General features: G+C 42.4%; 1 protein-coding gene across 1 annotated transcript; it reads left to right on the top strand.

Moving 5' to 3' along the window:
• The first annotated feature begins 770 nt into the window (after window positions 1–770).
• LOC135504181 (transcriptional repressor scratch 2-like) lies at window positions 771–9,939 on the top strand. The gene is made up of 2 exons (XM_064922525.1): window positions 771–1,205; window positions 4,813–9,939. Exons 1-2 carry the CDS (start codon window positions 1,064–1,066, stop codon window positions 5,628–5,630), a joined length of 960 nt encoding a protein of 319 aa, XP_064778597.1. The 5' UTR covers window positions 771–1,063; the 3' UTR covers window positions 5,631–9,939.
• Window positions 9,940–24,370: the final 14,431 nt, after the last annotated feature.

The following is a 24,370-nucleotide window of genomic DNA, read 5'->3' as shown; positions in this document are numbered from 1 at the left end:
TTTGACATTTCACACTTGATATACATAATAATTCACATTTCCTGTTGCTTCAGAATTATTTTCATGCTATAGCAAACTGGCTCAAATTAAGATCCTACAACTGTATGTGTGTGTGCAGTGTGTTTAGTATAGTAAGATATGGCTGATTTTGTCCCAGCCAGGGAGAGTTTTGAATAGTGAGGGGTAGTCTGAGGTAACAGAGAGGACAGGATGATGAGGAGCAAGGCAGTTCCTGTAACAAGGAAAACAAACTGTGCCACTTCATCTGAAAACAATAGGCGACAGGACACTAAATGTGCTCTCCTCCACGTCTCCATTGTCTCAATCCACCTCTTGTACTCCTTCTTTGAGCATGGAGCATAAGTGGGAGTGAAAGAGTGGGGGAGGGAGGGGAGAGGGGCAGTGGTAGTAGTGGGGGCAGTGTGTATGTGTGTGTTGGGGGGGGGGATGGGTGTGTTCTTTCTCCTCTGTCTGTGTGCGAACGAATGCACAGACGGTTCAGTGGTAATTTGATGTGTGTCCCCGGGGACATTTGATGGATTAAAGCTAAGCAGCTCCATTTCGCAGCACCACCTGATCTTCCACTGCCTGTGCCCCATATAAAGGCTGGAGAGAGAGCTGATCTCAGCTAGTCTGACAGTCTCTCTCTCTTTCTCTCTCTCTCTGTCTCTCTCTCTCTCTCGCTCTCACTCTCACTCTCTCCTCCCTCCTCCACGCTCTCTCTCTGTCTCTCTTTCTCTCTCTCTTCTCTTTCTCTCTGGTCCTTTAAGCCTGCTGCATCACAGGAGCTATCCAGTGCTGAACCAAATATTTTAATTGTATTTTTTGGAAAGCTGGGGGTGCCATTGAGAAACACACAGCATTGTCATCTGCCTTGTTCTCCACTGATTTTCATTTTCATTCCTTCTCTTATGTCTTTTAGAGGTTGCATTTTCCTTTAACACAAGGATTACTTCTACTGACAGCCGGCTCCAGCTCTGCCTGTTTGCTGATTTCTTTGGGGGTATTATCTTTTCTCTTCATGTGTGATTCTCAGTTCTGTGTGTTTTTTATTCTTTGAAACATGCCCCGTTCATTTTTGGTGAAGAAAATCAAGCTTGATGATTTCTCTAATCACCATCACCACCTGGACGACTCGTTCACTCCTTTCACACGCTCCATCACTGACTCTGTGACCAGCTTGGGCGTTCGTCTCAGTGAGAATGGTGAGTTTGCATGCCTCTGCACAGCACAGCACACAGCACACAGCACACAGCACACAGCACACAGCACACAGCACACAGCACACAGCACACAGCACACAGCACACAGCACACACATGTTCTGCCTGCCGTTGTCTAGGGTGTGCTACTGTAGCACCACTGCTCTCTTTGGTTTAGTTGTTGATTCCAGAAGAAGAATGCCCATGACATCTATACAGTAAACACAGTTGGAATTATCTTTTGATTCTGTATTTGTAAGTGCTTCTTCAGCCCTTGAGATGCCTGTTGTCTGCATGTTGTCTTGGAATTAATAACAGATGTTACATAAAGCCATCAGATTTTGCTCCCGTATCCCAAACAATTCTCTCCAGCACCACCAGCCCACCCCCATCGTGCTCCCAGACTTTTGTCTTTTGACTCTGATGAGAGGAAGACACAATTCAGGTCACATCAGAGGATCAGCTTATGCAAATGGTGGAGCAAAACGTGCTTCTCGCCTGTAGATGTGTATCTCTGAATTTGTATTGCGTGCACAAATTACGGTGTGCCTGAAACATGCAGGCTGTCACTCTCCAGTCTTTGTGCGATCTGAGAAATATATGAAAATGAAAGATAAGTGCTGGATGATACATTTGTCCTTAGCTGTTATTGTCCTTGAGTTTCCATCACAGTCCTCGCCCCACTCTGCCCGCCTCCCTTCCCACCCAACCGGAGCATGCATGCACAGTCTCCCCACCCCCATCCCTCCGCTGCATCTTTCTCCTCCTTCCGGGCGTTTGAAAACTAGCAGGGGTGGAGTTTCATCCATGCAGGCCTATCGCCGTCACAAGAGATATCAACGCAATGTACAGTACTGCCGGTCGAGGGGGGTTAGCTGGGGTAGAGGGGGAGCGAGAAGGAGAGAAAGAAGGAGAGAAAGGAGTAAAAAATGCTTCGGGCAGCATTGACGTGGGGCCACGTGACTAGGGGTATACAGTAAACATAGAGGAAAGGGCCCATAGTGGCACAGTGGGCAACAGTAGGACTAGGCAGCATGCTAAGCCCCAGTCCAGTCAGAGCTAGAGAGAGACGTCCTTCACTTTCAGTCAGGCAGGTTTAAGCTCGCTCCCATTTTGTGGCCATATTTAGGATGCCAGATGTCTGTCTGTCTCTCTTTGTTATTTTGTCTTGGCAATAAGCAGATAGTTTTACAGTTCAGATCAACCTGTGAACATAAAATGCTCACTTGTTATTCAACCACATCACATAATACTATTATCCAGTGATTTTAGATTAGGAACAGCAGCAACTGAGAACAAAAGTACATGTTTGAACAGTGCAGTTGTTCTTAACAAATTTTGTCTGCAGTGAATGATCAGTTTCACTAAATATATATATTTTTTTATGATAGAGTATGAGTGTAAATGAACTTCTTTTTATTTACATTTTATAAATACAAATGCAAACGGTTACGACAAAGTTATGGAACCAGATTCATTGCAAAAAAAATTGCAAAAAAAATATTATATATAAAAAACTCTACTTCTGTTGAGAAAGAAATATGCCTTTTGATGGGAAAAAAATAAATATATATTATGGATTACTGCATTAGTACCAACGATTACATTGTATGCAGACAAAATAACCCTTCTTGTCTTTTCAATGAAATCCCAAAGAAATCACAACATTGTTGAAATGCCTGGCGTCAGCGCTTTCCCCATTGTGGAGACATTTGACTTGAAGTGTCTGTCGAACAACAAAGAAGGAGGGTGGGAGAGGGAGTCCATTAATAACATGCTCGCTTTGCATTAGTGGAATGAGTCGCTATACAGCAAAGGTTAATACAGCATTAGTTCAGCCACAAATAATGAACTCTGTCTGACCTTAAGTAATTAAAACCTATTACACATGTGTAATGAATCAGGGGAATAAAAATCAAGATGTCCATATGTTTCAATAACAATCTGTTGCTGTATACAGTATGCTTGGCTGTTTCCTGTGCTCTCTTTACGGTACTGTATATTCAATGTTCAAAGAAAAAGAAACAAGGGGGTGTTATTAGACTTGAAATAGCCTATGAAGTAAGAATTACCATTACCTTTAGAAGTTATATCAGGAGAGGAAGATATATCATGAGTTGTTAGCTATATAGGCTAGTCAACAAAGGGGTGGTGCTTTTGACCAAATAGCACCCTTGCCTTCCAATAAGATCCCAGTCTCCCAGTCCTATCGTATTATGGTAATGTCTTTGACATGGTCTCTGAGTGGGAACCCTTGGGAATGGAGACAGCATTCTAAGAGAGCACTTAAAAATTGATTTTCTAATGACCTGATTCCTAAAGGCACTTCAGCGAGCTTAACACTATAGCCACTTTGTTCTGCTGGTAATCCTGTGTATCACGTTTCAGCGTAACCTTTCCATCACTGAACCATGTTCAGCAGGCTATAGTTGTATAGTCTTCTCCAGTCACTTTACTCCTTGCCCTGCATTATTTCTGTCTTATTTCCCCACACGCAGTGTGTTCCAGCAGCTGTACTATTTTACAGATGAAGGCCTATTGATCAACAAGAAACTTTGAATTTCATTAAAAACCAGTCAATAGTTAATTTCCACCACTTGCTGCAAACAGTGCATAGGAATCTGCCTTTTCTTCTTCTTCAGGATTCACAACACATATTAGAATTGAAATCATATGTTTGTCCTATATGTTAGTAAGCTGTTAAAGTGGAACATGTGTAGATGTACTGGGCTAATGTTGGTAAATATTTGGTGTTGTTTAGCTCTTTACAGCTGCATGCCAGGAAACCTTTTAGCTCCACTGCCTCACAACATTACAGATTGCCTAGACAATAAAATGACCTGTCTGTAATATAACATCAGTCAATAATCCAGTGAGACAAATTGGAAATATCCTGGAAGTGCTACTCTTTTGAGATAAATTAATATTTAGGGTGGTGTCCAAGCTACTAGAAAGAATAAAGAACTCCTAAAACAATTCAAGTGCTTTCTAGAATTTAAAAAAAGTGTTTTTCAGTTTTAATGGCTTCTTCTGATGATTTATCATCCCCAAATACTGTAGTCCCCTGGACAGTCACCCCAGACCATAGACAGTGTGTTCTGCCTGTTGGGCCCAGCATGTTCAGGCTTAATTGGACAAACAAAACAAAGATATAGACCTTCAGTCACAGATGATTGACAAACAGTACCTTGGAGTGAGCAAGTCACTGGGAGAAAGAAACGGTGACTAATCAATGAGACCACTTCAAGTAATAAGAGGGGCCTTCTGTCATAGGTGTCTTTAATGAGTAGTTATCTGCGTTTAGCAGCCACCCCTCGTCTGTGCCTTAACTGTTTAATAAAGGTGAATGCTGTGGATTGTGTTCTGCAGCATCGCTGTCCTGTGGTAAATGCTGTGTGATTTGGGGAGCAATTTGTTTTCTATGTATGTATTCTATTGTTTAATAATTTACAAGAGGCAACCATCCATGATAATCATATAATCACGTCACAATGCACTTATCCACCACCACAACACTCAGCCTACTGTAGACTAACTGTCACTATCACTGTCTGTGTGTGTGTGTGTGTGTTTTGCCTTAATGTAACTATTATTGTGTGTTTTTTCTCCAGGCTACATCCAGGATTACATCACACCATCTGTATATCAGGGGGAGACGAAGATGGAGCTCAAGATGGCGTTGCCCATCTCTGACCCTCTGTACACCCAGGTGAGCAGCAGGGGTGAGGAGTACTGTGACCCTGACCTGGAGCACCCCGACAGCCCCCAGTCCGGGATGACGGCCAGCGGATTCTACAGTGGCGAAGCGGAGGCCCTGACCGAGGGCTACACCATGGATGCCTTCTTCATCTCCGACGGGCGCTCACGGCGGAAGGGAGACGGTGATGGCCGTAAGGGAGGTCGTTCTGGTGCTTCCAATGCTGATGCCACAGAGGAGAGGGAGGCCGGGGCCACCGGGACGGTCCGTCACACTTGCAACGAGTGCGGCAAGACGTACGCCACCTCGTCCAACCTCAGCAGGCACAAACAGACACACCGTAGCCTGGATAGCAAGATGGCGCGTCAGTGTCCCACCTGCGACAAAGTGTATGTGTCCATGCCAGCACTGGCCATGCACATCCTCACCCACAACCTAAAGCACAAGTGTGATGTGTGCAACAAGGCCTTCAGCCGGCCCTGGCTCCTGCAGGGCCACATGCGCTCGCACACCGGGGAGAAACCGTTCGCCTGCGCCCACTGCGGCAAAGCCTTCGCTGACCGCTCAAACCTCCGCGCCCACATGCAAACCCACTCTGCCTTCAAGCACTACCGATGCAAGCGCTGCAATAAGACCTTCGCCCTCAAGTCGTACCTGAACAAGCACTATGAATCAGCCTGCTTCAAGGGTTCCGGGGACGAAGATGATGACGAGTCCTGCTCTGAGAACTAGTTGCCGGAACCAGAAGGACGGAAGCAGAATTTGGAACCCTAGGTTCTACAACCAATAACCCCCTTCACTCTGCCCTCCATACCTTTTTCTTCCTTTTTTTAGAAAGCAATATTTTCACTGAGATTACGTGAAGAAAACTGTTATGATTATGGCAAAGACAATTTCAAAAGATGCTGGATCCCCACCCCCACCCCCCACCCCGCACAGTAGCTAATCATCCACAGATACTTACAATCAAAACAACAATTCTCCAAATAAATACTCTAGTTTTTAGCTCACACACAAACACACACACGCATATGCACACACGTTCACACAATTATATATGAGGCCTGGCATGTGATTTTTTTTATCAATGACTATAATGATATTGATATCAATAGTAATAATATTTAGATTCCTGATATTTTATAGAAAATAGTACAGGGAAAATGAAGAAGAAGAAAAAGACATAAAAAAGGACTGTAACAGTTTTCTTTTGTTTTTTAGAGACAAAAATGACCTCTTGTATTTTTATGCTGCTTTTTATTTGCTAAGAATTTAATTCTTTTGCAACTGCCAACATTCACTTTTTATGAAAATGAGTACTATGACAGTATTTGCATAAAAGGGAAATCATTTTAAAGTTTAAAAAGTACCCTTTTTGTCACACATATGTTTTTAATTCAATGGGTGTTATTTTTCTATTGTCCGACTGAATTTGTTATACATTTTGGTGCCAATTCCTCCTTGATTTTTGAAAGCAAAGCATCTTTGTAACTGTGGGTATTCAGAAAACTTCCAGCAAAACTCATTGAACAAACCTAAAGGCAAACTGCATCAGCTGAGTACAATAGGATCATGAACCAGGGTCATTGTCAGTTCCATCAGAGAAGTTGTTTTGAGTTCTTATAGAGACCTGTTGAACAGGTTGTGGAATCACAAGACACCGGCGGCACTCAAAGTACACTCTCTTCATCATACTACAGTTTAACAATAACAACACTGGGAGACAAACCAAATGTACCGATCGGTTGTTATAGGTGCCATGTGCATTGTGCAGTAACCTGTCTATAGCAATGGAAACCATCCCTGTTCTGCCTCCACCACGGTGGCTTGCATGAACTTTGCCACTCTGTGGTGTTTCCCTCAGTCGTAATAAGCAATGTTCATTACACTCTCTGAGGTGCTCTCCCTCTTCTTTTACTGGTATTACCTCAAAAAGGAAAATATATGAGCTCATCACATGCACCCTCAGTTACAAAGGAATGTTTTATTTTATTTGATATATGTTGCTGAAAGCTCTTTCTACCATTAGATGTATAGCATCCTACTACCTTGTAAATTGTGTATTTATTGATCTATTTATGTAAGTATTTATTTGTCAATTTATTAATGTATTTGTTATTCATATGTTTCTAAATGTATTCATCTATTAATTTATTAATTTATGCCATTACAGTACTTGTCTATTCACATGTTGAAATATGACTTTCCATTGACCTTGTAAGATGCTGCTGATCTTCAAAGAAAATGTGTATATGCATGAAACTGTAGAGAGTCCATGGGACTTAGTTTTTTAAAGAGGAACAATGACTAGTATCAGCCATAACTTCAAACAAATGATGAATGCAGATTATATTTGTTTCACAGCAATAATAACTTCACTGGTACAGCAATTGACATGTATAATAATAATTAAAACTGTCCTGTTTGCAGTCGATTTAGGGCAATAAAATGAAACAGATGAAGAAGAAATGTTAATAAATCCTCCATCTTGTTGTTTCCCAAAGGTAGAGTCCACCCAACTGCCTCCCTTCACATATTAGCTGAAGATTGACCCTTGAAGGGTTGATGATCATGTCATGCAATGCTGTCCAAAGATAGCAAACCTTACTATTATGCTTTATTAGAAAACCAATGAAATCTAACATTTTCCACATAGAACATCAAACACTTCCTTATTCAACCTTCTGAATAAGATAGTGGGAATCAGTTATTTTCAAACAGATACACATTCTATTCTACCAGCTGGCTTGTCTTCCACAACTCACATATCTGTATTCCAGACTCCTGACAGGTTGAGTTAGTTGGAAGGAGGACTGAGGGGCCCCAATCATCATGCCAGAGGAGATAATGGCAATGGGAAGGCTTTTTTCCCAGGTGGATTAGCCAGGCTGTAATAATAGCAATGCAGTAATTATAAAACAGTGTCGACAGCAATTGCTCTCCCGATTACCCTGCCAGAGCTTTGCTGCAAGCCATTAAAGCCCTGTAAAAGGGAAAAGTTGGGAATCAAGAGATTGGCAGATTTATCTGTAAAACAGTGTTTTCCTTATAATGTGCACTAAGAGAGCTTTGGAAAGGTTTATGTAGCCTGGTTTAACAGTGAAAGGGGAATATGCACTGAAAAGACCTTAGAAGTTAAAGGAAAATGTGAATGTTTTCCAAAACCTCCCACAATATATAGGAAACAGTAATTCCACAAGAAATTAAAACAACACTTCCCATAACAGAAAATTGCCACTTGGTTGGAAGGCTGAAAACAACCGGTGTTAGTCAGTGTGATACAGACTGCTTTCCATTTAGGACATCTGTCATGATAGGGATTTTGTTTTACAGTCACAGTTGCTTCCAAAATGAATCTGTTTGGCAGATTGCTCTATGTTGAATCCATGTGTTTTTTAGGATTAGAGGTTTGAAATTATGGGGTGTCTATCGGCAAGATAATGATATCTATGAAAAATATGTCATTATAATTAATGTGTCAATAAAATTGATGTTCTTCCATCAATTGACAAGAGAAGGCTTTATACAAAATCCTTTATTCATGTAAATCTCTTCATGACACATGATGTTATTGTTGTAAAATAATAATACACCATCCTCTCCCTCTCTAACTGGTTTTGATGAGATGTGTGGTGTAGTGGTGTGTGAGATGGTTCGACTGGGATTGGTAGAGGCTGTGGCGTGTGGATAACAGGTGTTTGCAGACAGACTGCAGATAGGGAGAGTAATTGAGTTGGTGAGCGACCTCCAAGGGGAAGGTCGAGCACCAGCAGACAAATGCACTGTCAGCTATTTGCATATTCTAAATGGATGACACAATCACAGTAATGGTGAGTTCTCCTTTAAAAACCTGTAGGGAATAAATTGATTCTGCCTGCTTTCGTTCCATCCTTCTCTTCTGTTTTACCACTACCACTCCCCCATACAATGACTCCAGCCTCTATATTAACCTCTTTCATTCTAAATATGTAGTCTTGGTTCATGATAGGCGTGGTGAACATACTGGACTCATTGTGAAAAAAATCCCTGTCTTCAAAACAACTTGTGGAATATTTGTGTAGCCTACAGGTATTTTGAGTTCAGAAGGAACTGGGTGTTTTTTCCAAAAATGATTTTGTAGCTTATCCTCCTACTTGATGGAGGGATCCATGCTTGTTCTGAGCAACATGACAACCAAACTGTACTGTATGTCCAATACAGATATGGATTTGATTGCAAAATCAAACTTATAGGCTGAGTTTAAACAGGCAGCCCAATTCTGATCTTTTTTCAATAGCTCTGAAAAAGAGCTGATGTGAAAATATCTGTTGTGATTGGTCAAAAGACCAATCAGTGGAAGAAATATCAGAATTGGGCTGCCTGTGTAAATGCAGTCATATTGTCCCAAAATGAATAGAAACACTAAATGCAGAAAAGTAAGTGAAAATTTGTTCTGAAACGGTTGTTCTGAGTTTGAGAAGGGAAATATTGTTCCTCTTTGACGATTTTGTAAATATATTTGTATATACTGTATATCACAGCAATAATATGACAATGCATGTGGACATTTACTTGTTTGCTCTCTTTGCTTATGTTGTCTTCTGTAAAGAAGACAAATACAGGTACCAACTACAGTGTGAGTTGGAATGTGAATCAGGAAAAGTCCTAATTAAAAGCTATCTGTCATAGGTTACTAACAACACTCCACTGCTCTGTGCACTCTGACTGGGAGATTTGTCCATGTTCTTATTCTTTAATATTTATTAAAATGTTATTGATGTGCCCGGCTTGGCTGCGCAATGATGAAAAGTGCCAAAAAGTATGATTTCCATAACAAAAGCCTTCAACATATGATGGGTCGCTTGAAACCTTCCATATGTTCCTCAAAACAATGATTCAGTTTTACCACTTTATTTCAAACTCTTTTTTTTGTCTTTACTATTTTCAGCGAAGTGTGAAGAAATGTAAGCCATGATTTCTGAGGGGTGTTTTGGTTGATTTTATTCTGCTACAATTAATAATGATGATAACAATAATGGTGATAAAGATAATAAAAACAATAGCACAAGTCATCTACAGCTCCGTTTTTATTTCCTTGATAAGGCCTCTGTGAACAATCAGACAACCTATTCATTTTATACATTCTTTCAACAAGCTGTATATTGCTGCATCTTCTCTAATACTGACTAATTTGAATTACGCTATATTATCAACAACAGATATGGCAGATCATTTGTTTCAACAAATTATTTCAGACTGATCCACCATGTCCACATCAAATCACTGGTGTTAAACATAATTTTTGTACAATTGATTTAGAGACCAATAGGCCTGCAATGCTACAAACATACAGTATCTATCAAAATCTGTTTAATTTGTATTATGAGAAATATGACCATTATTCTATTCTAGTGCCCATATCAACTGACAGAGAAAACAGGACCAATATAGAAGCCCTGTTGATAGCAATACATTTCTGTGTAAGAGTTACTGAAATATAGGGTAATATTAAAAGCAAAAGCATCTGTTCCAGAGCTATTAAGCCATTCTTGATCATAACGTTTTAATGGAACATTGATTTTATGCCGGAGCTCCTCCTTCACCAGTGACTCAAAAGCCTGAGAGAAAAATATGGAACAAAATAAAAATGAATCATGGCAGAGAATGGGGATTATTTTTCTGGGTTTTTCTTGATTGGTTTCCAGGGAATATACACACTTGAATTGGTGGCGGTGGTGGTGTCCTTCAGTGTCCTACAGCAGCAATGAAACAGTATAATGAGACAGACAGAACAGTGGGCTGGGTAGGGAACGGGAGGTGGACAGATGCTTTGTAGTACATTCATTCAGAGGAATCTTTCTCCACTCAAGGGACAACTGGGACGATGCATCATATGTAAAGGTGTATGCTGCGACAGCAGTAAACTGTAGCCCCTCATTAGCAATACTTCAGAAAGGAAATGATGTACTTGTTTACATATTTATGTGCTTTTACGTGCTGTTCTCAGTAAAAAATCAAGCTCTAAGTGTTTCTAAATTCAACATTTATTTATCTAGGGGTGCCAGGTAGCCTTGAGCTGGTAACCGAAAGGTTGCTAGATCGAATCCCCGAGCTGACAAGGTAAAAATCTGTTGTTCTGCCCCTGAATAAGGCAGTTCGTCCACTGTTCCTAGGCCGTCATTGTAAATAAGAATTTGTTCTTAACTGAAAACACTGACACATCCAAAAAACTGACAGAAGACTTGATTTCTAAAGTAATGAGAATCCAACAAACACATACAAAGATTGTTGAAGCAGATGTGTCACATCTGCTCCTGCTATGCCCTCTAGTGCTCATCCTGTGTCTCCTTGACCTGCTGCCACTCCCCCAGTGCTCTCTCCCTCTCTCTCTGTGTGTGGTTGTGTGGGCGGAGACAGGTGTGCTGGAGTCAGAGCAGATCCCCACCAGCTGCAACTTGTTTCAAAAGCAAGACCTCTACAAATACTCAGTCCTGCCTCTTCCACACTGCCAGATTGTAATCTCTGCTCAATTAGTCCATGTTTTTAGCCGGTTGAGCCTGTTTTCCCTTGCATGACACTGTTTTCCTCTCCCAACGCTCTCAATGGACAGCTTCTCGCCAGTGTCAGTGAGAGAACTGTGCCGGTCATCCTGCGTCTATCTGGGAATCACCAGGAAAGGATCAGTCTCCACATAATCGACTGCCCTCGCTCTCCCCTGATTCTTGGCCATATTTGGTTAAAGCTGCACAACCCACAGATCGACTGGACCGCTGGATGGGTAACCGCTTGGAGTACATTTTGTCACACTAATTGTCTACATTCTGCCCTTCCCCTTGCCTTGTCTGTGCCCCAGTCCATTCCAGAATCCCCGGACCTGTCATCAGTTCCTCTAGAGTATCACAATCTAACTCCTGTGCTCAGCAAGCACCACACCCTGTCTCTGCTACTTCAGCAGCCATACGACTGTGCTGTTGACCTCCAGCCTGGAGCTCCTCTCCCCTGTAGCCGGTTGTAAAACCCCTCTTGCCCTGCGCAAGAGGCTATGGAGGGGTACATCCAGGATTCCCTGGCTGCAGGACATGTCAGGCCTTCTTCCTCTCTGGGAAGGGGCTGGTGTTTTCTTTGTCAAGAAAAAAGATGGGTCACTAAGACCGTGCATAGACTTCAGTGGGCTGAATAGTATCGTGACATACAACATTTTTTGAAGGACCTTGAGACTCACCAGCAACACGTTCACCAAGTTCTCCAATGGCTGTTGGAGAATAAGCTTTTGTTAAGGCTGACAAATGTGAGTTTCATGCTTCCTCTGTGTCCTTCCTGGGTTACATTATTGCACAAGGACAGTTACGGATGGACCCTGCCAAGGTCAGGGCAGTCACAGTGGTCTGTGCCCTCAAATCTGAAGTAGCTGCAGCGTTTCCTGGGGTTTGACAATTTTTACAGACGTTTCATCCGTAACTACAGCCGTTTGCAGCCCCTGTCACCACCACCTCCACTCCGTTCCACTGGTCCCCTGAGGCAGAGGCAGCATTCCGGAAACTCAAGTGCCACTTCACTTCCTCTCCGATCCTCACCCAGACAGACCCAGAACCAGTTCGTCATCGAGGTGGATGCCTCTGACACCGGTGTAGGTGCTGTTCTGTCTCAATGTTCCCCCTCTGATCAAAAGGTCCACCCATGTGCTTTCTTGTCCCGCAAGCTCTCACCTGCAGAAAGAAATTTCGACATAGGTACCCGGGAACTTCTGGCTGTGAAGCTGGCTCTTGAGGAGTGGTGTCACTGGTTGGAGGTCTCGGTTCTTCCCTTCATTGTGTAGACGGACCACAAATACCTGTCCTACATCCAGACCGCCAAACGTCTGAACTCACGGCAGGCCATGTGGGCTTTGTTGTTTGGAAGATTCAACTTCACACTCACTTATCGACCCAGATCTAAAAATACCAAGCCTATACCAAGCCTGACGCCAACTCCCATCAGTTCCCCCAACGACAACACAGGTTCCGAGCCAGAGACCATTTTGCCATCCACCTGCATCCTTGTCACTGTCTCCTGGGAGATCGAGTCCCGCATTCGCCAGGCTCAACAGAACCAGCCTGACCCAGGTAATGGTCCTAGAAAGGCTCTGTTTGTTCCAGATTCAGTTCGCTCTGAAGTTCTTCAGTGGGCCCATTCTACTCACCTCACCTGTCACCCCGGCATGAACCAGACTGTCACCTTCCTGCGTCAGCGCTTTTGGTGTCCCACCATGGGGGAGTTCGTCTCAGCCTGCTCGGTCTGTGCCCAGAACAAAACCTCCACCAAACCCACTTCCGGTATACTTCGCCCTCTTCCTATACCCGGTCACCCCTGGTTACACATAGCTCTGGACTTCGTCACTGGCCTTCCCCCATCTAACGGTAACTCAGTCATCCTCACCATTATTGACAGATTTTCAAAAGCGGCTCACTTCATTCCCCTCCAAGCTTCCATCCACCAAGGAGACTTCGGACCTGCTGGTATCCCATGTGTTTCGGCTGCATGGCATTCCCATTGACATTGTTTCCGTCAGGGGACCCCATCCCAGGTATGGAAAGCCTTCTGTTCAGCACTTGGTATTAATTAATAACCTCTTGGAACCACCCATCCCGGATCCGGGATAATTGTCATCGTCAAATAATCTTAGAAAATATTCATATTCATGAAATCACAAATGAAATATAGTGAGCCTGGCGAATGCGGGACTCGATCTCCCAGGAGACAGTGACAAGGATGCAGGTGGATGGCATAATGGTCTCTGGCTTGGAACCTGTGTTGTCAACAAAACTAAGGAGATGATTGTGGACTTCAGGAAACAGCAGAGGGAACACCCCCCTATCCACATCGATGGAACAGTAGTGGAGAGAGTAGCAAGTTTTAAGTTCCACAGCATACACATCACAGACAAACTGAATTGGTCCACTCACACAGACAGCATCGTGAAGAAGGCGCAGCAGCGCCTCTTCAACCTCGGTTGGCTGAAGAAATTCGGCTTGTCACCAAAAGCACTCACAAATTTCTACAGATGCACAATCGAGAGCATCCTGGCGGGCTGTATCACCGCCTGGTACGGCAACTGCTCCGCCCTCAACCGTAAGGCTCTCCAGAGGGTAGTGAGGTCTGCACAACGCATCACCAGGGGCAAACTACCTACCCTCCAGGACACCTACACCACACGATGTTACAGGAAGGCCATAAAGATCACCAAGGACGTCAACCACCCGAGCCACTGCCTGTTCACCCTGCTATCATCCAGAAGGCGAGGTCAGTACAGGTGCATCAAAGCTGGGACCCAGAGACTGAAAAACAGCTTCTATCTCAAGGCCATCAGACTGTTAAACAGCCACCACTAACATTGAGTGGCTGCTGCCAACACACTGACACTGACTCAACTCCAGCCACTTTAATAATGGGAATTGATGGGAAATGATGTAAATAGATCACTAGCCACTTTAAACAATGCTACCTTATATAATGTTACTTACCCTACATTATTCATCTCATATGCATACGTATATACTGTACTCTATATCATCGACTGCATCCTTATGTAATACATGTATCACTAGCCACTTTAACTATGCCACTTTGTTTACATACTCATGTATATACTGTACTCGATACCATCTACTGTATCTTGCCTATGCTGCTCTGTACCATCACTCATTCATATATCCTTATGTACATATTCTTTATCCCCTTACACTGTGTATAAGACAGTAGTTTAGGAATTGTTAGTTAGATTACTTGTTGGTTATTACTGCATTGTCGGAACTAGAAGCACAAGCATTTCGCTACACTCGCATTAACATCTGCTAACCATGTGTATGTGACAAATAAAATTTGATTTGATTTGATTTGAAACACATCTTAGCCTTTTGTTAATCACCCTGTCATCTCAGATTTTGAAATTATGCTTCACAGCAAAAATAATACAAGCGTTTGTGTAAATTTATCGATATACCAACAAAACATTATGTACACCTAGCGGCAGGTAACTTGGTCACGAAAATCAGAAAAGCAATCAAATGAATCATTTACCTTTGATCTTTGGATGTTTTCACTCACGAGACTCCCAGTTAGACAGCAAATGTTCCTTTTGTTCCATAAAGATATTTCTTATATCCAAATACCTCCATTAGTTTGATGCTTTATGCCCAGGAATCCACCGGAAATAGTGGTCATGACAACGCAGACAAAAATTCCAAATTATATCCATAATATCGACAAACATGGCAAACGTTTTTTTATAATCAAGTGTTTTTCAAATATCTATTCGTATCAACCGGGACAGTTGGCTTTTCACTAAGACCGGGAGGAAAAATGGCTACCTCTCTGTTTTGCGCTAAAATCACAGACAGCCAACAACTGACCACTTACGCAATGAGGACGTTTACGCTCATTCTTCAAAATAAAGGCCTGAAACTACGTCGAAAGGCTGTAGACACCTTAGGGAAGCCACAGAAAAAGGAATCTGGTTGACTGGTAAGTTAATCTAGCCAGCTATCTAAACTTGTAGTAATCATGGTCGAATTACAGGGCAAGTGCCCCAGGGCCCTGACCTCCAGGGGTTCCCTATAGATTTAGTCGCTCTTAATCATAAGTCATGGAAAAATGTGTAGAATTGCAGGAAATTAGCTTTAAAACTGCAAAAATGTCTCTCCATCTGTCATCCCGTATATAGGTTGAAAATGGCAGATTTTGTCATTGATAAGCACCTAAATTGGAACCCTGTGGCCATACAGTAACATGCTATACAGGACGTCAGAGCTCAGGTTCTCCGGTTTGCAGCGCTTTATGGGTTTTGACTGACAGACTTTATATACTTGAGTACCTGTCACATTCTGACCCTAGTTATTGTGTTAATTGTTTGTTTTAGTGGGTCAGGGCGTGAGTTGGGTGGGCATTCTATGTTTTGTGTGTCTAGGTTGTTTTTCTGTGTTCGGCCTAGTATGGTTCTCAATCAGAGGCAGGTGTCGTTAGCTGTCTCTGATTAAGAATCATACTTAGGTAGCCTGGGTTTCACTGTTGTTTTGTGGGTGATTGTTTCCGTGTCTGTGTTTTACACCACACGGTACTGTTTTCGGATTTCGTTATTCACGGTACGTTTATTGTTTTGTATAGAGTGTTCAGTTTATGTGTTTAATAAACAACCATGGACACTTACCACGCCGCATATTGGTCCTCCGATCCTTCTCGCCTCTCCTCTTCAGATGAAGAGGAGGAAAACCATTACAGTACCACGCTCGACAAGAAGAGGCCCCCATCCTTCCCGCTAATTGGGGTACTTTTGCACATTTGTTGTCCGAGTGAGGGAAATGCTGGAAATCGAGAGGAGTCTATGTGTAATGAAAGACGAGACATTGGGAATGATAAATACCACTTTGATGTCATACAAGCAAACCACACACCCATGAGTCCAATTACTCCTTTTTCTCTCCAATTTCGTGATATCTAATTGGTAACGTAAACTAACTCACTTTTGTACATCGCGCTGGTCTGTACAATTTACCTTATTTTAGCGCCCAAAACACAGAATAATTCCAGATCAACTGTAATATCAATACCATTGTGAAGCACAATTTCTCCCCTTTCCAACAAAATCAATGACGAGACCTTCATGATGCCCATCTCTGCATGATTCAAGAAGGCAATGAGCTCCGTCGGGTATTTAAAAAAATGGTGGGTGGGGAAGCGAAACCTACTGCGTGATTGTGAGAAGGAGAGATGTCGTTTGGGGAAACGGCTTTTTTCACTCAATCTGTCCAACTTATCACCTTATAGCCTCTAAAATGTAAATAAAACACTATAAATAGTTTATATAATGTGTCATTACATACCTATTTGAAGGTTTGTGTCGAATTTCAATCAGGTTTTTAGGGCGGTGCTAAAGTGATCTTCAGTAGTAAACAGAGGCTTTTGAGGGTCATGATAGCTTGCAGTGATGATGCAAAAAATGACTAGGTATCCCCCCCTTACCCTGTCCCTGTCACTTGTTTTTAAACGGTGAGAGAAGTGCTACACCTGGTGGAGAGAGGCTGTAAGACAGAATTAGTTGCTTTATACGTGCTGTACGTTACGCCATTACACGTCACGATGTAACATACAGCGTCGGAGGGGTCAGTTTTTTCAATTTTTCTCCAAGACTATAGAGCCATTACCATGTCAATCAACGCTTGAATAGAAACGCAGTTCACACCCCAGATTTTGATGTCAACACAGTCGCTACAGTCCCATTCGTTTTCTTTGCAGCCTCGTTTGAATGTCGCAGTTGCTCACATTTGTACAGAATGGGGTTATTGTACGTTAGTTAGTCTTGTCCCATCGCTGCAACTCTCATACGTACTCGGGAGAGGCGAAGGTCGAGAGTCATGCATCTTCCGAAACACGACCCGCCAAGCCGCACTGTTTCTTGACACAATGCCCGCTTAACCCAGAAGCCAGCCAGAACCAATGTGTCGGAGGAAACAGATGTACAGCTGGCGACCAAAGTCAGCTTTCATGTGCCCGGCCTCCACAAGGAGTCGCTAGAGTGCGATGGGACAAGGACATCCCAGCCGGCCAAATCCTCCTCTATCCCAGACGACGCTGGGCTTATTGTGCAGCGCCTCATGGGTTTCCAGGTTGCGGCTGGCTGGCCGGTCGCGGCTGGACTGTAAAATGATCAGACTTTGAATGCTGAGAGAGATGATTGAGACGACAGTCATGGCTCGGTGGATGTCCTCCTCACATCATGGCACCGTCTGAAATGGACCCTGGTCAAGTGCAGCATACTATAGGGTACGGGGTGCCATTTGGGACACATCCTCATGTCTCTCTGGTGCCTGACAGGCTACTGCCATCTCCTTCCTCCACCAACTGATCCAGCCACCCGGCCATTAGGAGCGATTATGATGTGATGAACTTTTTATTCATTATTTTATTAGACCCCAAAGAACAGTGGGTATCTTGCTCATTAAAGCCTCTCGATTCCTCCCTGATCTGCTTCATCAGCTGAGACTGCCAAGCTCTTTAGCTCAGTGTTCTTGATGTTTGTGCTGTTTATGTAAAACCCATCTGTTTGCTCATCTCTCTCTTGGCAGAGTGGCTACCTCTTCCTTATGCTTCTCTTTTGAAGTAATGTCAAAATAAGATTTTTGTGCATTTAAATCATCTGAGTTTCACTTTTTTTAAATCAATGTTCAGGCAAAACATTTTTAAAAGCACTTCTTGAATTAGGCACAGCCCAACTCTTCGCCTTTATTTCCTGTTTTGGCTGAATGGTCCACATATGTGTTTGTTTTTACATTTATGCATGTTCAACACAGTGTATAAACACAAACTGAACATCACTGTAAGAATAATTCTGAATTTAAAAGCATGTCACTGTGTAATAAATAAAAATAGCTCATAGCTCTGCTGTCGGAGAGTTGGCAGGTAATTTTCTTGAGGAGCTCCAGCGCGACAATCCCATGGGGGCTGAAATCTAATATTAACTGCAAATCATTATGTGAGAACTAATCTTCCGTGACCTGACGCTGTACCTGTATGACTAACTCAATCTAGGTTATTTAGATATGTTAGCTACTGTACTGGGAAGTAGTGCTGCTGTGACAGTTATGGGTTATAGAAGGTACAGTGGGACTTCTGGAAATACAGTACATACTGTAGGGGTCATTTACATGTTTGTTGGATGTGAGTGAAAAGACTTTCTTCCTCTCCTGTAATGATCTGGTGTCTGATTGATAGTATATCAGATGATCTGATGTGTGATTCTCACAGTTTGTGCGATTGACAGCAAAGCAGTAGTGACTTGGATGTGGCATTGCATATATAAAGAAACTGATGTGCTGACAGTGGAGAGATGTGTTACTTAGATTTGTAACCTCAGATAATATTTATATTTGCAGCTCAGATGAAAACCAACACACATGCAAATACTTATATAAAATAACTGCACTGTCCGTTGATAAGTGAGGATGGCAACATCTACGGCTCATGCTAGGGAAAGTACAGTGTTGTTTTAATTCAATAACTTATACATCTGATACATTAAATTCCTCAGTATAGAAGGCTAATGCTTTGAGCACAGAGCATATCCTGTATACTATATGCTATTTGGTTTGTCTGAGATTGTACACCCTACTTTGCCAAACTCGTTATTCTATTCCATTGTTGACTTTTAGGACAGGTGTTTTTTACCCTCTTTACCAATGGGCTTTAGATTGCAGCTAATAACCCTTGTGACCAATTAATAATATTCAATCCTATTGAAGTTCAAAGTATTTGTTATGATTTAATGCAGTAACCTGTTTCTCCTGTCCAATAATTCATTTTTAATTGTCTCATTAGTGGGAGAGCCTGACTGTGGGTTGGAGAAACCATCAATTGTTCTTCCTTACTTTGAAGCTTTCCAGTAATACCTGGGCAAAGCACCAAGCCCAGACGTCCTTTTAGTTACCACAGCAACCTGGCTCACTCTTTGAAATCCCTACAAAAATAGCATTTTTATCTGCACATAATCATCCAAGTGTTCTTTGAAGGAAAAGGCATAATATCAGGTTCTAACACTTCAAAACGAAGTGCGAACCTCATTATAAAAAGTTTGTCACCTAAAGAGTCTGTTTGCTTATTCATTCAGTTTATTTATTATTTTCAACTGCATGACTAATTGCTAGGATACATGTTTATGAGATTCAGTTTGGCTGGGATGTTAGTAAATAGTATTTTGTCTCACATACAGTAGAGAATACTGCAGGTTCTGATTAAAATGTCTTATAATCAGAAGCAGAATATTAAAAAAGTTCCTGTGAACTTGAATAATTTGCTGAACTACACTCCCTAGGATACATAGGAAGATATAGCAGCACTTTTAAATATTCCTTTGTCATTTCTCTCCATCATGATGGGATACAACACAACTTTGGGGAAATACGGTATTATTTTGATTCACATCAACTTCATGTTTTAAGATTGTATAATAATAATGCATTAATGTATAATAGTCCAACCCTATAGTTTTGGCTTTCCCATTTAACATATCAGATAAATATGGTAGACCTATGGCACAATACATTGGCATGATCAGCAGGCTAGAATAGGGTGGAATCCGGCTGCATGGTCAGGAAGATGGCAGAAGCAGATGTTTTGTTTGAAACTGATGGAACATCGAGTGGAAATGAGAGTGAGAAGAAATGGATTACAGTGGTGAACAAAAAAGGAAATAAGAGTTGTAAAGTGGTCGTGGAATCTAGTGAATCCAAGGTGCTATCTAGAACCTAAAAGTAAAATGTTATTTGACATATGCGCCGAATACAACAGGTGTAGACTTTATCGTAAAATGCTTATTTACGAGCCCTTTCCCAACAATGCAGTTTCAAAGTAAGAAAAATATAAACAAATAGCAAAAATATGAAAAAAAGGGAAATAGTAACACAATAAAATAACAATACTGGTACACAGTTAATGTGCAGGGGTACGAGGTAGTTGAGGTAATGTGAGTGTTATCCACATAGCAATGATAGGAGAGACCATGTGAGGACATGACGGAGCCGAGTGACTTGGTGTACAGACAGAAGAGGAAAAGACCTAGAACCAGACCTAGAACCGAGCCCTGGGGGACACCAGTAGTAAGAGTACATGGTGCAGACACAGATCCTCTCCATGTCATCTGGTAGGAGTGGCCTGTCGGATAGGATGCAATCCAAGAGTGTGCATAGCCTGAGAAGCCTAACCCTGAAAGGGTGGAGAGGAGGATCTGATGGTTCACGGTGTCAAAGGCAGTGGATACAAAGGAGAGAGAGAGTCAGATTTGGCAGTGAGGAGAGCCTCCGTGACACAGAGAAGAGCAATCTCAGTTGAGTTACCCGTCTTGAAGCCTGACTGGTTAGGGTCAAGAAGATCGTTCTGAGAGAGATAATGAGAAACTTGATCAGAGACAGCAGACGCAAGTGTTTTGGAAAGAAAAGAAAGAAGGGATACAGGTCTATAGTTTTTGACGTCAGATGAGTCAATTGTTGGTTTCTTGAGGAGGGGAGCAACTCGGGCCATTTTGAAGTCAGAGGGGACGCAGCCAGTGGTCAGGGATGAGTTGATGAGGGAAGTGAGGAATGGGAGAAGGTCTCCAGAGATGGCCTGGAGAAGGGAGGAGAGGATTGGGTCAAGCGGCTTTGTACGTGTCTCTGTGTGTGGAGTAAAGGTGGTCTAAAAAAAATCCTCTGGTTGCATGCTGGTAGAAATCAGGGAAAACAGATTTAAGTTTGCCTGCATTAAAGTCCCCGGTCACTAGGAGCGCTGTTTCTGGGTGAGCATTTCCTTGCTTCTTCAAGTGTATAGGGGATGTTGTTCCCACCAGGACAATTAAAACCTATCCAAATCAAAAAAACGTGGATGGCAGCATTCGCGCAAAATTTAATGCACAAACCATTGCATTTAACCACGGCACGATGACTGGGAATATTCTAGTCAAGGCCTGTCCTATTTGACTATTTCTGTACATGTTTTATTCAATCCTACGTATCCCTCAGATATAGTACATATTCTATCCATATACTGTCCAAAATGTCAATACATCCCATTTTATATATATATATATACATACAGTACAATCAGAAAGTATTCAGACCTCTTCCATTTTTCCACATTTTGTTACCTGACAGCCTTATTCAAAAATGGATTAAATCAAAAAATGTCCTCGTCAATCTACACATAATACCCCATAATGACAAAGTGAAAACAGGTATTTAGAATGTTTTGCAAATGTATTACATTTTTTTTTTAAGTATAAAAGTACTCAAACCCTTTGCTATGGGATGGGAAATTGAGCTCAGGTGCATCCTTTCCATTGATCATCCTTGACATGTTTCTACAACTTGATTGGAGTCAACCTGTGGTAAATTCAATTAATTTGACATGATTTGGAAAGGAACACACCAGTCCATACAAGGTCCCACAGTTGACAGTGCATGCATGGTCAGAGCAAAAACCAAGCAATGAAAGCGAAGGAATTGTCCATAGAGCTTGGAAACATGATTGTGTCAAGGCACAGATCTGGGGAAGGGTACCAAAAAATGTCTACAGCATTGAAGGTCCCCAAGAACACAGTGGTCTCCATCATTCTTAAATGAAAGAAGTTTGGCCGCCCAGCCAAACTGAGCAATCAGGGAGAAGGGCCTTGGTCAGGGAGGTGACCAAGAACACATGGTCACTCTGACAGATCTCCAGAGTTCCTCTGTGGAGATGGGAGAACCTGCCAGAAGGAGAACCATCTCTGCAGCACTTCACCAATCAGGCCTTTATGGTAGAGTGGTCAGACGGAAGCCACTCCTCAGTAAAAGGCATGACAGCCCACTTGGAGTTTGCCAAAAGGCACCTAAAGGACTCTCAGACCATGAGAAACAAGATTCTCTGGTCTGATGAAATGTAGATTGAACTCTTTGGCATGAATGCCAAGCTTCACGTCTGGTGGATACCTGGTGATGGCAGCATCATGCTGTGGGGATGTTTTTCAGAGGCAGGGACTGGGAGACTAGTCAGGATCGAGGGAAAGATGAACGGAGCAAAGTACAGAAAGATCCTTGATGAAAACCTGCTCCAGAGTGCTCAGGACCTCAGACTGGGGAGAAGGTTCACCTTCCAACAGAACAATGACCCTAAGCACACAGCCAAGACAATGCAGAAGTGGCTTCGGGACAAGTCTCTGAATGTTCTTGAGTGGCCCAGCCAGAGCCCGGACTTGAACCCGATCGAACATCTCTGGAGAGACCTGAAAATAGCTGAGCAGTGACGCTCCTTATCCATTCTGACAGAGCTTGAGAGGATCTACAGAGAGGAATGGGAGAAACTCCCCAATACAGGTTTGCCAAACTTGTAGCGCCATATCCAAGAAGACATGAGGCTATAATCACTGCCAAATGTGCTTCAACAAAGTACTGAGTAAAGTGTCTGAATTACTTATGAAAATGTGATATTTCAGTTTTTTTTTGTTTTTTTATTTCACCTTTATTTAACCAGGTAGGCAAGTTGAGAACAAGTTCTCATTTACAATTGCGACCTGGCCAAGATAAAGCTGTCACGCCTTGGTCTTAGTATTTTGTGTTTTAGTTAATTAGTTGGTCAGGCCAGGGTGTGACATGGGTTTATGTTTGTTGTATTTCTTAGTGGGGTTTTTTAGTTATTGGGATTGTGGCTGATTAGGGGTGTGTGTTGCATAGGTTTGGCTGCCTGAGGCGATTCTCAATCAGAGTCAGGTGATTCTCGTTGTCTCTGATTGGGAACCGTATTTAGGTAGCCTGGGTTTCACTTTGTATTTCGTGGGTGATTGTTCCTGTCTCTGTGTTAGTGTTCACCAGACAGGCTGTATAGGTTTTTCACGTTCTGTTTGTTGTTTTTGTTATTTCATGTATCGTCATTTGTTCTATTAAAAACATGAGTAACCAACACGCTGCATTTCGGTCCGACTCTCTTTCAACAAACGAAGAACGCCGTTACAAAAGCAAAGCAGTTCGACACATACAACGACACAGAGTTACACATGGAGCAAAACAAACATACAGTCAATAATACAGTATAAACAAGTCTATATACGATGTGAGCAAATGAGGTGAGATAAGGGAGGTAAAGGCAAAAAAAAGGCCATGGTGGCAAAGTAAATACAATATAGCAAGTAAAACACTGGAATGGTAGATTTGCAATGGAAGAATGTGCAAAGTAGAAATAAAAATAATGGGGTGCAAAGGAGCAAAATAAATGAAATACAGTAGGGAAAGAGGTAGTTGTTTGGGCTAAAATATAGGTGGGCTATGTACAGGTGCAGTAATCTGTGAGCTGCTCTGACAGTTGGTGCTTAAAGCTAGTGAGGGAGATAAGTGTTTCCAGTTTCAGTGCTTTTTGTAGTTCGTTCCAGTCATTGGCAGCAGAGAACTGGAAGGAGAGGCGGCCAAAGAAAGAATTGGTTTTGGGGGTGACTAGTGAGATATACCTGCTGGAGCGTGTGCTACAGGTGGGAGATGCTATGGTGACCAGCGAGCTGAGATAAGGGGGGACTTTACCTAGCAGGGTCTTGTAGATGACATGGAGCCAGTGGGTTTGGCGACGAGTATGAAGCGAGAGCCAGCCAACGAGAGCGTACAGGTCGCAATGGTGGGTAGTATATGGGGCTTTGGTGACAAAACAGATTGCACTGTGATAGACAGCATCCAATTTGTTGAGTAGGGTATTGGAGGCTATTTTGTAAATGACATCGCCAAAGTCGAGGATTGGTAGGATGGTCAGTTTTACAAGGGTATGTTTGGCAGCATGAGTGAAGGATGCTTTGTTGCGAAATAGGAAGCCAATTCTAGATTTAACTTTGGATTGGAGATATTTGATATGGGTCTGGAAGGAGAGTTTACAGTCTAACCAGACACCTAAGTATTTGTAGTTGTCCACGTATTCTAAATCAGAGCCATCCAGAGTAGTGATGTTGGACAGGTGGGTAGGAGCGGGTAGCGATGGGTTGA

This window comes from Oncorhynchus masou, chromosome 18 (genome assembly GCF_036934945.1).
Source record: "Oncorhynchus masou masou isolate Uvic2021 chromosome 18, UVic_Omas_1.1, whole genome shotgun sequence".
In the NCBI taxonomy this organism is placed as follows: Eukaryota; Metazoa; Chordata; class Actinopteri; order Salmoniformes; family Salmonidae; genus Oncorhynchus; species Oncorhynchus masou.
This window is presented reverse-complemented; position numbering and strand designations above follow the sequence as displayed.

Bases quoted from the DNA above. Each gene is read 5' to 3' on its own strand.
- LOC135504181 (XM_064922525.1), top strand. From the start codon at position 1,064: ATGCCCCGTTCATTTTTGGTGAAGAAAATCAAGCTTGATGATTTCTCT. The intron at 1,206-4,812 runs GTGAGTTTGCAT...TTTTTTCTCCAG, and splicing joins CGTTCGTCTCAGTGAGAATG to GCTACATCCAGGATTACATC.